The sequence below is a fragment of the Dendrobates tinctorius genome, unplaced genomic scaffold (genome assembly GCF_039654945.1).
Source record: "Dendrobates tinctorius isolate UK_male_01 unplaced genomic scaffold, ASM3965494v1 ptg000159l, whole genome shotgun sequence".
Classification (NCBI taxonomy): domain Eukaryota; kingdom Metazoa; phylum Chordata; class Amphibia; order Anura; family Dendrobatidae; genus Dendrobates; species Dendrobates tinctorius.
In genome coordinates this window covers 17164808-17178659 of record NW_027361826.1, presented here as the reverse complement: position 1 = coordinate 17178659, position 13852 = coordinate 17164808, and the positions used below count along the sequence as shown (strand labels likewise).

The 13852-nt window shown below is 44.2% G+C and overlaps 1 protein-coding gene across 1 annotated transcript in view; it reads right to left on the bottom strand.

Moving 5' to 3' along the window:
• Window positions 1-13852, bottom strand: part of CACNA1I (calcium voltage-gated channel subunit alpha1 I) — a 665843-nt gene that overhangs the window by 308490 nt on the left and 343501 nt on the right. The window contains exons 9-10 of the mRNA XM_073549592.1: window positions 5488-5639; window positions 805-990 (exon numbers count right to left, since the gene is read on the bottom strand). Coding sequence (XP_073405693.1) covers window positions 805-990; window positions 5488-5639 — 338 coding nt within the window. The remainder of the gene's footprint in view (window positions 1-804; window positions 991-5487; window positions 5640-13852) is intronic.

The following is a 13852-nucleotide window of genomic DNA, read 5'->3' as shown; positions in this document are numbered from 1 at the left end:
TGCAGCCACTTTCAGAACAGGAGTCTGTGAGGATGGCTGTGCTAACAAGTGCAGGAGGAAAAAACTAAATATATTTTAGCAAGTGCCACAGAGTCACAACTCAAACACTTTGGTTAAAGGGAACCTGTCAGGGTAAACAATGCTATTAACCTGCAAATATTGGGTTATTCTGCAGGTTAATAGTGTTATGGAGGTGCTCAGCCATAAAACTCAAAATGCGATGCCCAGGAAAAAAAACAACTATATTTCTTCCAGGATCGGCTAGCTTTCAGTCATACAGGTGTGCCGGCATGGCTACAGTCACTTCTTACTGCAATGAGGGAGGTGGCTGTAAAGCCTTATGCACCTGGCTGTCAATCAGTGCCGGAACATGCTGCCGCTCTCAGTGCTGTCAGAAGTGACTGTAGCTGTGCCGGCAGCATGACTGAAAGCCGGTGGCAGGGGAAATAAAGTTAATTTTCTCTTTCAGTAGTGGCCAGGCACCTTTGTAACATTATTAACCTTCTGGTTAACCCTATATCTACAGGTTAATAGCTTTATCAGACATGACAGGTTCCCTTTAACTAAAGAGGAACTGGACAACCCCTTAAAGTTTCAACAGCTTTGATAATAACCAAGGCTAAAGAAATTTCTCACACTTTTCTTGCAGATCTGTCACTATACTTCAAGAAGCGTTTTGGGGCATTTGCAGTAGCAAAAAGGTTAACAATGCTGCCATATTGACCTTAGTAATTCTAATATAAAGTGCAGTAAATGAAAGGAACTATGAATATATCACATATAAATCTTTTGGGGTTTTTTCACCTGAAAATAAAGATGAAGAGCATAAGTAACATGCAGAACGTAGCCACATTGTCCATTGTCTTCATCAGGACCACCAGCTGCCTCCTCAGCGCAGGCATGAATCGTACAAGTTTCAGCACCCGCAAGAGACGAAACGTCCTCAGAACGGACAGCCCACCGTCATTCTGCCCTATAATCTCCCAGACACTGAGGAAAAGAGGCCAGCAGTAATTAGGAGCAATTAATAGAAAATGAGATTAGACTGGAAAAATAAATCAATACACGTAACGCACATTCCGCAAATTCTTCTTAAATTCTCCTTGGGTGATATACTAAGACAGTAATTACAGTGATTTTCAAAGCCAGTCAGCAAAAGAGAAAAGTTATTTTAGCAATGGCCGATTAAACCTGCTGTAGATAATAATGATGGGGAATACGAATTGTAAATGATCATTATAGAGAAAAAAAGACTTAATGACTCCTAGTTATACATATTTCATAACTGAAGATTCTGTTCTTCAACATGGATCCTTCTAGGTTAGAAGGGTCTTGTTCTGTGTGTGAAAACATCTAAATACAGGGAAGGGTGGGAGGAAAAATGATGGAGAGAGTGATAGCAAATGACAACAACAAGAAAGATAAGAGAATACATGAAGCCTAAAAAGTGGTAAAGCAAACAAGTGATGGGAAGATGGAGGTAAGTCTGTAACATAAATGGAAAAGTGAGATATGATCACCATGGCCCTAAGAACTGTAAATGCCATGCTGATTGTGGGGAAATCATTTTATTAATTACAGCATATGTAAAAAAAAAAACAGCAACATAAAGTAACAGCACAGAGTGGGTCACATTGACTATTAAAGTACCAGTGGATCTTGTGGTGGACCCAGGATCTGACACAATAGTGGGACATTAAGGTTTAGCAGAAGATTCCCTCGTATGGACATGAGTTTATCGATAAGCAATTGATATTAGGTTTTATTTTCTAGCAGATTATTTCCCAATAATCAATAAGAAATAATTGATACTGTGATGATAATAACAATAGATTTACAATGCAATTATAAGTAGAAGCCCAAGTTCTGCGTAAATGGGCTCTGGAGGTTCAGAATCTCATGTAGGCACAGATCAATTTAGTTGTTCTATAACCCTGGACTAAATTCACCCATAAAAAGCTTTGAGCACTCATCTGATTATAAATAAATAATAATAATCTGAAAAATAGGTTATAAACGTATGAATTCCGACTACGGGGATCTCCACCGATCTTGAGAATGGAGGTCCCATATTTCCAGTGAAAATTAAGGTGACCACCACAGCTTACATAAACAGTGACTATTCCTTGGATCCATTCCTGCATGTGACATGGGACCCCTATTCTTGGGATTCTTTGGATCTGTGTGCGTTCTGCTGGTTGGATGCCCAAAGCTAGGATGAAAAATGCTGCTCGTTCCATAAATCCTTTAATGAGGCATTTAGATGGCATCTCACCCTACTCTGATACACAGATATTGACTAAAGCCATATTGCCTACTGCTGTCCTACCTGGGATTCAAATGGATGACTGTCCATTGGCTGCTGAGATTTACTATATTATATGCTGGTATGATTATTTTAAAGGGGGGGTTGCTTCATGATGACAAACCAAGTATATATGACCTATTAGGGCAAATGGATGACATAGAGGGAGGTTTCCTCTACTTGGACCCTTTTTTATGAATGAGTCCTGTTCTGGTGGACTCAAGCCTCCCTTCTATTCCAAGGACAGTAATTTATCCGAATGGTCATCATATAATATTACAGTCTATAAGGCTAGTTTCACACTTGCTTTTTTTTGCAGCGCGTTTTTCCCGCAAAAAAACGCATTGAAAAAACGCATACATAAGCATACAACTGCTGCGTTTTTTTCAAGCATTTTTATGAGCATGCATGAAAAAAACGCAGCGTTTTTATGCGTTTGTATGCGTTTTTAGTGCGTTTTTACCGCGTTTGCGTTTTTTTCCAACATTTTTAGGTGGCCCCTCACACTACCCAAACCATGACTTTACTAACCCTGACCCTAACCCTAACCCTAACCCTGACCCTAACCCTAACCCTAACCCTGACCCTAACCCTTAACCAAATCATACTTAACCCTAACCCAAACCCTAAACCCTAACTAACCCTAACCCTAACCCTGACCCTAACCCTAACCCTAACCCTGACCCTAACCCTAACCCTGACCCTAACCCTAACCCTAACCCTGACCCTAACCCTAACCCTGACCCTAACCCTTAACAAAACCATACTTAACCCTAACCCTGACCCTAACCCTAACCCTAACCCTGACCCTAACCCTAACCCTAACCCTAACCCTGACCCTAACCCTAACCCTGACCCTAACCCTTAACAAAACCATACTTAACCCTAATCCTAACCCTGACCCTAATCCTTAACAAAACCATACTTAACCCTAACCCTGACCCTAACCCTGACCCTAACCCTAACCCTAACCCTGACCCTAACCCTAACCCTAACCCTAACCCTGACCCTAACCCTTAACAAAACCATACTTAACCCTAATCCTGACCCTAACCCTGACCCTAACCCTTAACAAAACCATACTTAACCCTAACCCTGACCCTAACCCTAACCCTGACCCCAACCCTAACCCTAACCCTGACCCTAACCCTAACCCTAACCCTGACCCTAACCCTTAACAAAACCATACTTAACCCTAATCCTGACCCTAACCCTGACCCTAATCCTTAACAAAACCATACTTAACCCTAACCCTGACCCTAACCCTAACCCTGACCCTAACCCTAACCCTAACCCTGACCCTAACCCTAACCCTAACCCTTAACAAAACCATACTTAACCCTAATCCTGACCCTAACCCTGACCCTAACCCTTAACAAAACCATACTTAACCCTAACCCTGACCCTAACCCTAACCCTAACCCTGACCCTAACCCTAACCCTAACCCTGACCCTAACCCTAACCCTAACCCTGACCCTAACCCTTAACAAAACCATACTTAACCCTAACCCTGACCCTAACCCTAACCCTAACCCTGACCCTAACCCTAACCCTAACCCTGACCCTAACCCTAACCCTAACCCTGACCCTAACCCTTAACAAAACCATACTTAACCCTAATCCTGACCCTAACCCTGACCCTAACCCTTAACCAAACCATACTTAACCCTGACCCAAACCCCAACCCTAACCCTAACCCTAAACCCCCTTAACTAACCCTAACTCTAACCCAAACCCCTAAATTCCATGGTTAAAAAAAAAAAACGCATATGCAAAAAAACGCATACATGAGCATGCCAGTGCGCACATATGCGCATCCATAGGCTATAATGGCCATTTTTAGCGCAAAACGTGCGCATATGTGCGCATGCGCTTTTTTGCAGGGCCAAAAAATGCAACATGCTGCGTCTGGAAAATACCAACGCACACCCCAAAAAAACGCAGCGCATGAAAATCGCATACATGCGCTTACCAGTGCGCAGGTATGCGCACCCATGTTAAATATAGGGGAAAAAACGCATGCGCAGGTATGCGTTTTTTTCCAGCGCTAAAAAACGCAAATGTGAAACCAGCCTTACCCTTATTGCTGCACAATAAATGTCTTGCTGGCTGTGGCTTTCCCTGGCAAAATCAACTATTTCCAAGGGGGAACTAAGGCATAGAGCTGATCGCTCATGGGTTGTACTCTGAAATGGTTTTCCGTGATATGATCTCATCAGATACAATAAAATATTACAACTTGGTCTAGCAAAAAAGATGTCTACATTTTAAATTTTGTAAAATATAATTTAAATGGGTTTTTCACTACTTATCAACTTTTCACAACTTTTTCACTACTTTTTTACTTTTGCCAGAGACTGTTGCTGAACAGTTTTCATTAAAGAAAATGCACTACCATTGTGTTTCTGAGTAATCTCCAAAAAAGATACAAAGCTGCCAGAGCTTCTGATTCTAACAGCTCTCTGCTTCTGTCCCCCTCCTTTCATTGTTAGAGATACCAAGAGCAAGGAGGGGGAAGTATCTAAAGTTTTATGGAGGGCAGAGAAAGCAGTCTATAGACAAGGAATAAGGTAGAAGGAGAGGAAATAAGTGCAGTTATGGAGCTGTGTTGATACATGAAAGCAAGTGAAGACAGCAGTACCCTAGAGCTCACATACAGCATGTATTACAGGGATGGACACTCCCTTAAGAGAAAAATTAAAAATTGGAGCTGTCTGAAAATGAATGTCCGCATGAAAATTGCAGACTGCAATTTTTTTTAACTAAAGTTAACCACTAACATATGAAAAAAAAATTCTGTCAAAGGTATTAAATGTGAAGCAGCTGAGTAGAAAAGCATATAACTTTTCATCATTAGAAACATATTGCAAGTTTAATACAAATATTCATTTAATTCATTGCCCAATCTATACACTGAGCTAATGCACAGATTCATCTGCATTATCTGTACACAGCGGGGCAGCATTTTATTACATAAAGACTGAAAATCATGGAAACTCAATCAGTATACTAGAATCAAACAGCTTGGAAGAACCATTGCAGATATAAGCAGCAGGTAACACCTTCACTAATTACATTAATAGCGTAGGTGATTACCAATCTTCCAAAATTAAGCATATCAGCACATTAGGGAAATTGTTCTAGAAGTTGAGAAACAAGTGTAAAAGAACATCTACAATACCTGATTATGACAATGATGCCATCAAAGATGTTATATGGGTTTCGAAGATAGTCAAAAAGACCAAAGGCAGAAAGCTTCAGCATCATTTCCAGAGCGAACATGCTGGTGAAGACAATGTTGCTGATCTCCAGGATATTGGTGAGCTCCTCCGGCTGTTGGAACAAAAAATAAATAGTATTAGATCTATTAGTAGTATTGGCTGCTAGACAGTAAAAGCCACCAATATCCAATCGCGCAGCTAAACATCTGACCCCTGCAAACTCATAAATTAGTAGAATAATGTAGCAAGAGAACTAAGAAATCACCATGCTTGTGTGTATCTGCTTGGCATAATCTTTCCCTGGGGCCATAAGATCAGCGTAATAAATGAAATTACTTATCATTTAGTCATGTGGAAAAAGACAAGCGGAGTTGTGAAGAGACTGCAGGCACGTAGAATGCAGCAACGGACTGTACACAGGCCAAGGGTGAAAGAGGTTTATTATACAGTAGAAACTCCACGCCGGGAGAAAATGGAGGGATAATATTCCCTAATACAGCAAAAGGCTAATGGGGATAACTTAAGGAACAGGAACAAGTAAAGCCGACAATACAATAAAATATAACTTATCACTCAGGCGCCAGTCACAGTTGAACTTCTGTCTGTGACTGGTGCTGCCTAGATTGTGTCTGTCACAATCCTGAGGTAAATGATGTAGTATATTTTGACATTGGCGGTGTCCTCCCGTGGTCCTGATGATGGCGGTGAATCCTCGGGATCCTGATGTGGGTCCTGGGTCCAGCAGATGAGGTGATGAAGAGGGATACGTCCTTATCCTCAGCGGTTAGGGTCCCAACACTACGGAGATTTGCGTCATTGCCCAAACACAGTTTACAATGGGCAGCCCAGTTCGCTGTGCCGAATAGACGCACGCCTAGGTCCCGTTCACAGACCTTGTCTCTCACGGTCAGTACTGTCAGCGCGGGTGGCTGTGGCAGCATTGTTGACTGTGTCAGCAGTCTCAGCGAGTGCAGTGATGTCGGCTGGGACAGAGGTTTCAGAGAGGTACTCAGTCGACGGTCTCCTGGCAAAGCGCTCTGCCGTCCCAGGCTCTGCTCTTCCCAGTAGCCTCACAGCTGATTTTACCTCACAGGCGTCCCACACTCCCGAAGTTCCTGCCCAAGCAGTCTGGTCTCTCGTGCGCTGCAGCTCTGTCCGCTTAGCCATGCCCCCTTTTCTCAAACACAGAGTACGCAATATAGGTGACAGCCCCGACGGTTCCGTACCCTTCACGGAGGCGACATGTCTAGTTAGTTCCCTCCCCTTACAGAGTAAACAGAAGGCCAAGTGGAATAACACCTTCAAATGATTTAGTGCTCAGCAGGTGTCAAAGCAGTTAGGCCAATTGCATGTCCCTGAGCAAAAATCCAGTTTGAGCTGTTGCATGAGGTATCAAGGCTCCCATAAAAGAAGGCTTACATCTCTCCTTCACCCACATCTTCTTACTTGAAACTTCAGTTCAAAGCTGTAAATGCTGGCCCAGACCCTGATACCTCATGCATGGCCCATGGCTGACTGCTGCTGTGCCATTATCAAATTTCTATTGTGGGTCAATTGATCAGTCACCTACCTATTAGAGTTGAGCGATACCGTCCGATACTTCAAAATATCGGATCGGAATGGATCGGCCGATCTTTAAAAAAAGTATCGGTATCGCCGATGCCGATACCGGAAGTCCCATTCAAGTCTATGAGACTTCCGGTATCGGAATTGGAAAAACCCTTTCCTGCCCTTGTACAGCCTCTCGGGGGTCTGTACGGGCCTTCCGGGGGTCTCTGCCGGCCTGCCGGGGGGCTGTGCCGGCCTGCCGGTGGGCTGTGCGGACTGCCCGGCGTCTGTACCGGCCTGCCGGGGGGCTGTGCCGGCCTGCCGGGGGGCTGTGCACCCTGTGGGGGTCTGTACCGGCCTGCCGGGGGGGCTGTGCCGGCCTGCCGGGGGGCTGCGCTGATGTCCGGGGGTCCGTGCAGGCATCGTCCGATGGGACTACAAGTCCCATCGGGCGATGCCTGCTACCATGACAGTGATTGACACATTAGCCAATGATGGGACAGTAGTAGTCCCATCATCCGGCTAATGTGTTAAATGTAAAAAAAAAAAAAAAATAAAAAATACTACATACATACTACATACATACTACATGCATGCTACATACATACTGCATGCTACATACATAGTACATATATACTACATGCATGCTACATATATACTACATACATACTACATATATACTACATGCATGCTACATACATACTACATGCTACATATATACTACATGCATGCTACATACATGCTACATACATACTACATGCATGCTACATACATACTACATGCTACATACATACCACATATATACTACATACATACTACATATATACTACATGCATGCTACATACATACTACATACATACTACATGCTACATACATACTACATATATACTACATGCATGCTACATACATACTACATACATACTACATGCTACATACATATTACATATATACTACATGCATGCTACATACATACTACATGCTACATATATACTACATACATACTACATACATACTACATATATACTACATGCATGCTACATACATACTACATGCTACATACATACTACATATATACTACATGCATGCTACATACATACTACATGCTACATATATACTACATACATACTACATACATACTACATATATACTACATGCATGCTACATACATAGTACATGCTACATTCATACTACATACATGCTACATACATACTACATGCTACATACATACTACATACATTCTACATGCATGCTACATACATACTACATGCTACATACATGCTACATACATGCTATATGCATGCTACATACATACTACATGCATGCTACATACAATACATTCATACAATACATACATAGACATAGCTTTTACCATAAAGTGAGACTAGGGACTTTTTTTTTTTTAAGTGGCGGAGGAATACAGTGCGGAAGGATACCTACCTTCCGTCATTGGATTCCTGCAGCCCGTAGAGAGCGGCAGCATCAGCTGATGCTGCAGTTCTCTACCCAAGATCGTCGAGGGACACACTCGTGGACTGCTTCGGATCATGGGTGAGTATTTTTGTGGTTTGTTATGTTAATATTTATTCCGTAAAAGACAATGGCTTCGGGGAACAATGTGACAAGTATTGGTAAGTATGTTACTCTATGTTATATGTACTGTATGTCTATGTATGTATTGTATGAATGTATTGTATGTAGCATGTATGTAGTATGTATGTAGCATGCATGTAGTATGTATGTAGCATGTAGTATGTATGTAGCATGCATGTAGTATATATGTAGTATGTATGTAGTATGTATGTAGCATGCATGTAGTATATATGTAGTATGTATGTAGCATGTAGTATGTATGTAGCATGCATGTAGTATGTATGTAGTATGTATGTAGCATGTAGTATGTATGTAGCATGCATGTAGTATATATGTAGTATGTATGTAGCATGCATGTAGTATATATGTAGTATGTATGTAGCATGTAGTATGTATGTAGCATGCATGTAGTATGTATGTAGTATGTATGTAGCATGCATGTAGTATGTATGTAGTATGTATGTAGCATGTAGTATGTATGTAGCATGCATGTAGTATATATGTAGTATGTATGTAGCATGTAGTATGTATGTAGCATGCATGTAGTATATATGTAGTATGTATGTAGCATATATGTAGTATGTATGTAGCATGCATGTAGTATGTATGTAGCATGCATGTAGTATGTATGTAGCATGCATGTAGCATGTAGTATGTATGTAGCATGCATGTAGCATGTAGTATGTATGTAGCATGCATGTAGTATATATGTGGTATGTATGTAGCATGCATGTAGTATGTATGTAGTATGTATGTAGTATTTTTTTTTTTTTTTTTAACATTTAACACATTAGCCGGATGAAGGGACTACTACTGTCCCATCATTGGCTAATGTGTCAATCACTGTCATGGTAGCAGGCATCGCCCGATGGGACTTGTAGTCCCATCGGACGATGCCTGCACAGAGCCCCGGACATCAGCACAGCCCCCCGGCAGGCCGGCACAGCCCCCCGGCAGGCCGGTACAGATCCCCACAGGGTGCACAGCCCCCCGGCAGGCCGGTACAGACCCCCACAGGGTGCACAGACCACCAGCAGGCCGGCACAGCCCCCCGGCTGGCCGGTACAGACCCCGGGCAGTCCACACAGCCCCCCGGCAGGCCGGCACAGCCCCCCGGCAGGCCGCTACAGACCCCCCGGAAGGCCCGAAATGACGGCGCATCATGATGCGCACACACCGCGCATCATGATGACGTCATTTCGGCTGTCAATCAACTTTGAACTTCCGATTCCGATGCCCGATATTGAAAAAATATCGGATGTCGGTATCGGAATTCCGATACAGCAAGTATCGGCCGATACCCGATACTTGTGGTATCGGAATGCTCAACTCTACTACCTATGTTACTATCCCTCCATTTTTCTAACAACTTTTCCTGTTGTCTGCCCCTAAGTTTTGGAAATGTTTGGACTCCAAGTTGGGTCACCTTCATGAGTGTTGCCTAAACTTGGCAGGGTTCACTGAGCACCAGGCCTACACCTGTAACTCATCCAACTGTTGATCAATGTTTCAGCTAGAAATGCTGCTCCAAACCCTGTCCCAGGCATCCATGCTGTGCAATTATGTCATTTGTACTCTGTGTTAATTGATGCCGCTTTTCCTGGTGTCTGCCCCTAATTTGAGCTGTTTGGGAAGCTTTTTGGCCACCCTTATGATGCTGTCTATGCATTTGGTTTTGCCTCCCACTGAATTCAATGGGGTTCGGGTATGTTCGATGAACTGTTTGGCGAACATGTTTGGCGAACGTTGTGACGTTCGCTGAACCGAACCTTGAAAGGGTTCTCTCCTCTCTATTGTTCACTTCTAAGAATGTATTTTTATTTTACTTAAATGCATGTATTTGGGGTTATAAATGATGTTTGTAGTGTATTGTTTTTACAGGATCTTTGTTTAACAGTGTATTAATTTTTTATGTGGTCTATGGTCATAAATCAGCTAAGAATAGTTCAGAAAAAAAACAGGTAAAAGAAATACAAACTTTTCTATTGGTCCATCAGAATACGCGCGCTGTTGTATTCTCCGTTAAACCATTCTACAACCACCCATAGTCAATGCAACACAAAAGCTACAAAAGGCAAAGAGTACAACATTTGAAACAAAATCTGATTCCAAAATTGACTTATAGCCATAAGCCCATGCAGTTATAGCGAACCTGTCACCAGGTTTGGCCAATAAGAGTTATGTCCACCACCTTTCAGGGATTATTTATAGCATTCTATAATGCTGTAGATAAGTCCCCGGTCTGACCTGCAAGAGAAGAAAAGAAAAATAACTTTTATTATACTCACCTGCAGGGTGGTCTGGTCCGATGGGTGTTGCAGGTCTTGGTCCGGTGCCTCCCATATTCTTGCTTCATGTGAATGACGCATCCCTGTGTCATCCACACAAGCTCCCCGGCATCGCACTCCTGCACAGGCATACTTATCTGCCCTGTTGAGGGCAGGGCAAAGTACTGCAAGTGCGCAGGTGTAGGGAAGTGGACTGACCTATGGACCTGTCTGAAGAGGAACAGTAAATGTACTTGACGTGAATTTGTATATGCGGATGGGGAAACAGCTGGAATCGGGAAAGGATGGTGTAGGACCGGATTTTCGCCACTAGGGGGAGACAAAGAACAGCAGGAAAAGGAGACGGTGCAGTACTGAGGTTTGGCCACTAGAAGGAGACAAAAGGAAGTAGGGAAAGGACTTAACAGCAGTTAATGCTTAAGAAACCGCAGAGTCATGGTGGGCGGAGTTACGGGAACTTAGGAGGGGAATTCCCAGACAAGGGAATAAAAAAGGGGGAGAGAGTTCCAGAAGGGAATCCAGTCCGGGAGGAGTTCAGGCAGCTCAGGAAAAGACGAAAGAAGGACAAGCTCCGGAAGGGACTGGAAGGAGAGACAGTCAAGGGGGGTGGCCCTGTCAGGAAAGACGCAGGACAGAGGACACCCGGGGTACCAGACGGCCGGACTCGGACAGGCGAAGCGCTGTGGTGGTGGGCCTAAGGCAGCCACAGTGAAAGAACCGCGAGGGACGTCATTTTAAAGGAAAGCAGGAGGTGAAAGGTACTCGGGTCTGTGTGTATGGAAGCTGTCGTGTTGCTGTGGTCATTGGGAGGGCGGCCAATAAAGAGGACCTGTTGAATGCACATCGGTTTCTGTCTTTAGTCTGTTTGCGGTGAAAAAGGGACCACCCCCAGTCGGCTCACGTACCTGCAAAGGCGTCAGAGAGGCCCAGCGTCTGTGGATTGCAGGAATTTGCTCTGCCCTCAGCCTTGCAGATAAGCAGGGCTATGCAGGAGTGCGATGCCGGGGAGTCATGAAGCAAGCAGGAGGGCTGTATCGCAAGAAGATGGGAGGCGCCAGACCAAGACCTGCGACACCCATCAGACCGGACTTTTCCAAAAGTCGGGTCGAGCAAGATCGTCCGATTATAGGGAAAAGTCGGGGTCGTCCCGAAACACGAAACCCAATGTAAGTCAATGGGGAATAAAAGTCGGCAGTGAGAGGAGGACAGGAAACACACCTACAGTGCCCATTTGAATGCCAAAAGCATCAATTCTTCTTACTTAAGCTTGTCAACCTTAATTAACTTCATAATACAAGTTACGCACTGAAAAATGGGGGTTATTTGGCTAAAGTTGTGGGGGGGGAGGGCTGGCTGCAGATTTTCATGTGCCCTGGGCGGAAGAGCGCCCCTTTAACACATACCACAACTCATCATGCTCCGATACGGCAGAGAAATAGCGGTATAGTACAATGAAAAATACATCACTTTTTACATCTCATGACGAGGCCCATCTATTTCTCCATACAGAATCATTGGTCCCATATAATGTTTGAAACAGTATATGATGAGCTCCACATAATGCTACAGTATATGTTGGTCCCCATGGATGAAGCTCCACTGTCTTATGGGCCCAAATAATGCTCCAAACATAATGGGCCCCATTTCTAATGCTCTAGTGTATAATGGGCCCTGTAAATGCTGCTCCAGTGTCTGATGTCCACCTTTGGAATGTTCCAGTGTATGGTGGGCCCCATCTATCATTCTCCAGAGTATAGTGCTCCCCAAAAATTGCTGTCCCAACATTGAAAACAATCAAATAAGTCTCCTCGCTAGGGAATCCCTGTACTTGTCTGGATTCCTCGTCGTCCCCATCTTCCATCTCACTGCACAGTATTTCAACTTTGCAAGTGCTGTGATCATGGGCAAGCAGGGCGTTGGCGACGGCACTGGCACAGGGCCCCTGATAGTACGGTGGTGTGTCTGATGGCGGGTGGGCCGAACCTGCACTTTCATCTGCAGCTTCCTCTTTGTCACCGTGTAAGATGGAACTGTATATGGGAAGGGTAACCTGAGTTTCATCAGGGTCAGATTCAGGTCGTGTAGCGTGCGAGGGGAATGTAGTGGTCTGGGTCAATGTACCAGCAGATTCATCGAGCAGTGGCTGGGCATCAGTGCACTTGTGTCGCCCCCAGGAGTACGGTCGCCACAGTGGCAATACCTTCTTCCTAGGGAGTGTGATGTCATGCTTGGGAGCAACGAACGATCTCTCTAGCAGGTTAACTGATTGGGCGGCATTATTCCCACGAGTCATGACCCTCCAAACAGCGTTCATGAAGGCAAAGTGTTTGTTTTACGTGGGCAGTATGGTTGCAAAGCTGAACCTTAAAGGAATGTCCAGAAGGGCACCACCAGGAGTGGAGCCTACGGTTAAATTCGACTCCACCTGGGAAACCTCAACCATGCCAGCTACAGAACAGATGCACACATTGCAAGCTTAATTCCGTTAACGAACGAGACTCCGTCATGCCCCGCGGTCCGAGTCCGGCTTACTAGAGGGACACGTGAGGCTCTGGCACATGAGATTGGACAATAACTGGTGTGTCATGCCCTTACATGTCCGTGGCTGCATGTGCGCTACACTGAAAAGGCCAGCGTTTGTCGCTTACAGGTGCAGATAACCCGCTGAACAACGTTAGTGATGGGGATCACTGATTACAATTATTACCCGCGAACAATGATTTCCCAGTAAGTGCAGGTCAACCGCAGTTCCGGAATTAGGCCTAACCGTCATTCCTGAAAAAATGAAAAACTTACGTGTGCAAACCACAGGTGCTGTAGCTTGCTTAACAGCTCGCCAGCCGTTCTCACGCCCAGTATGGATTACACGTGATTGCACAAAGGTTAGAAAGGGTACCGT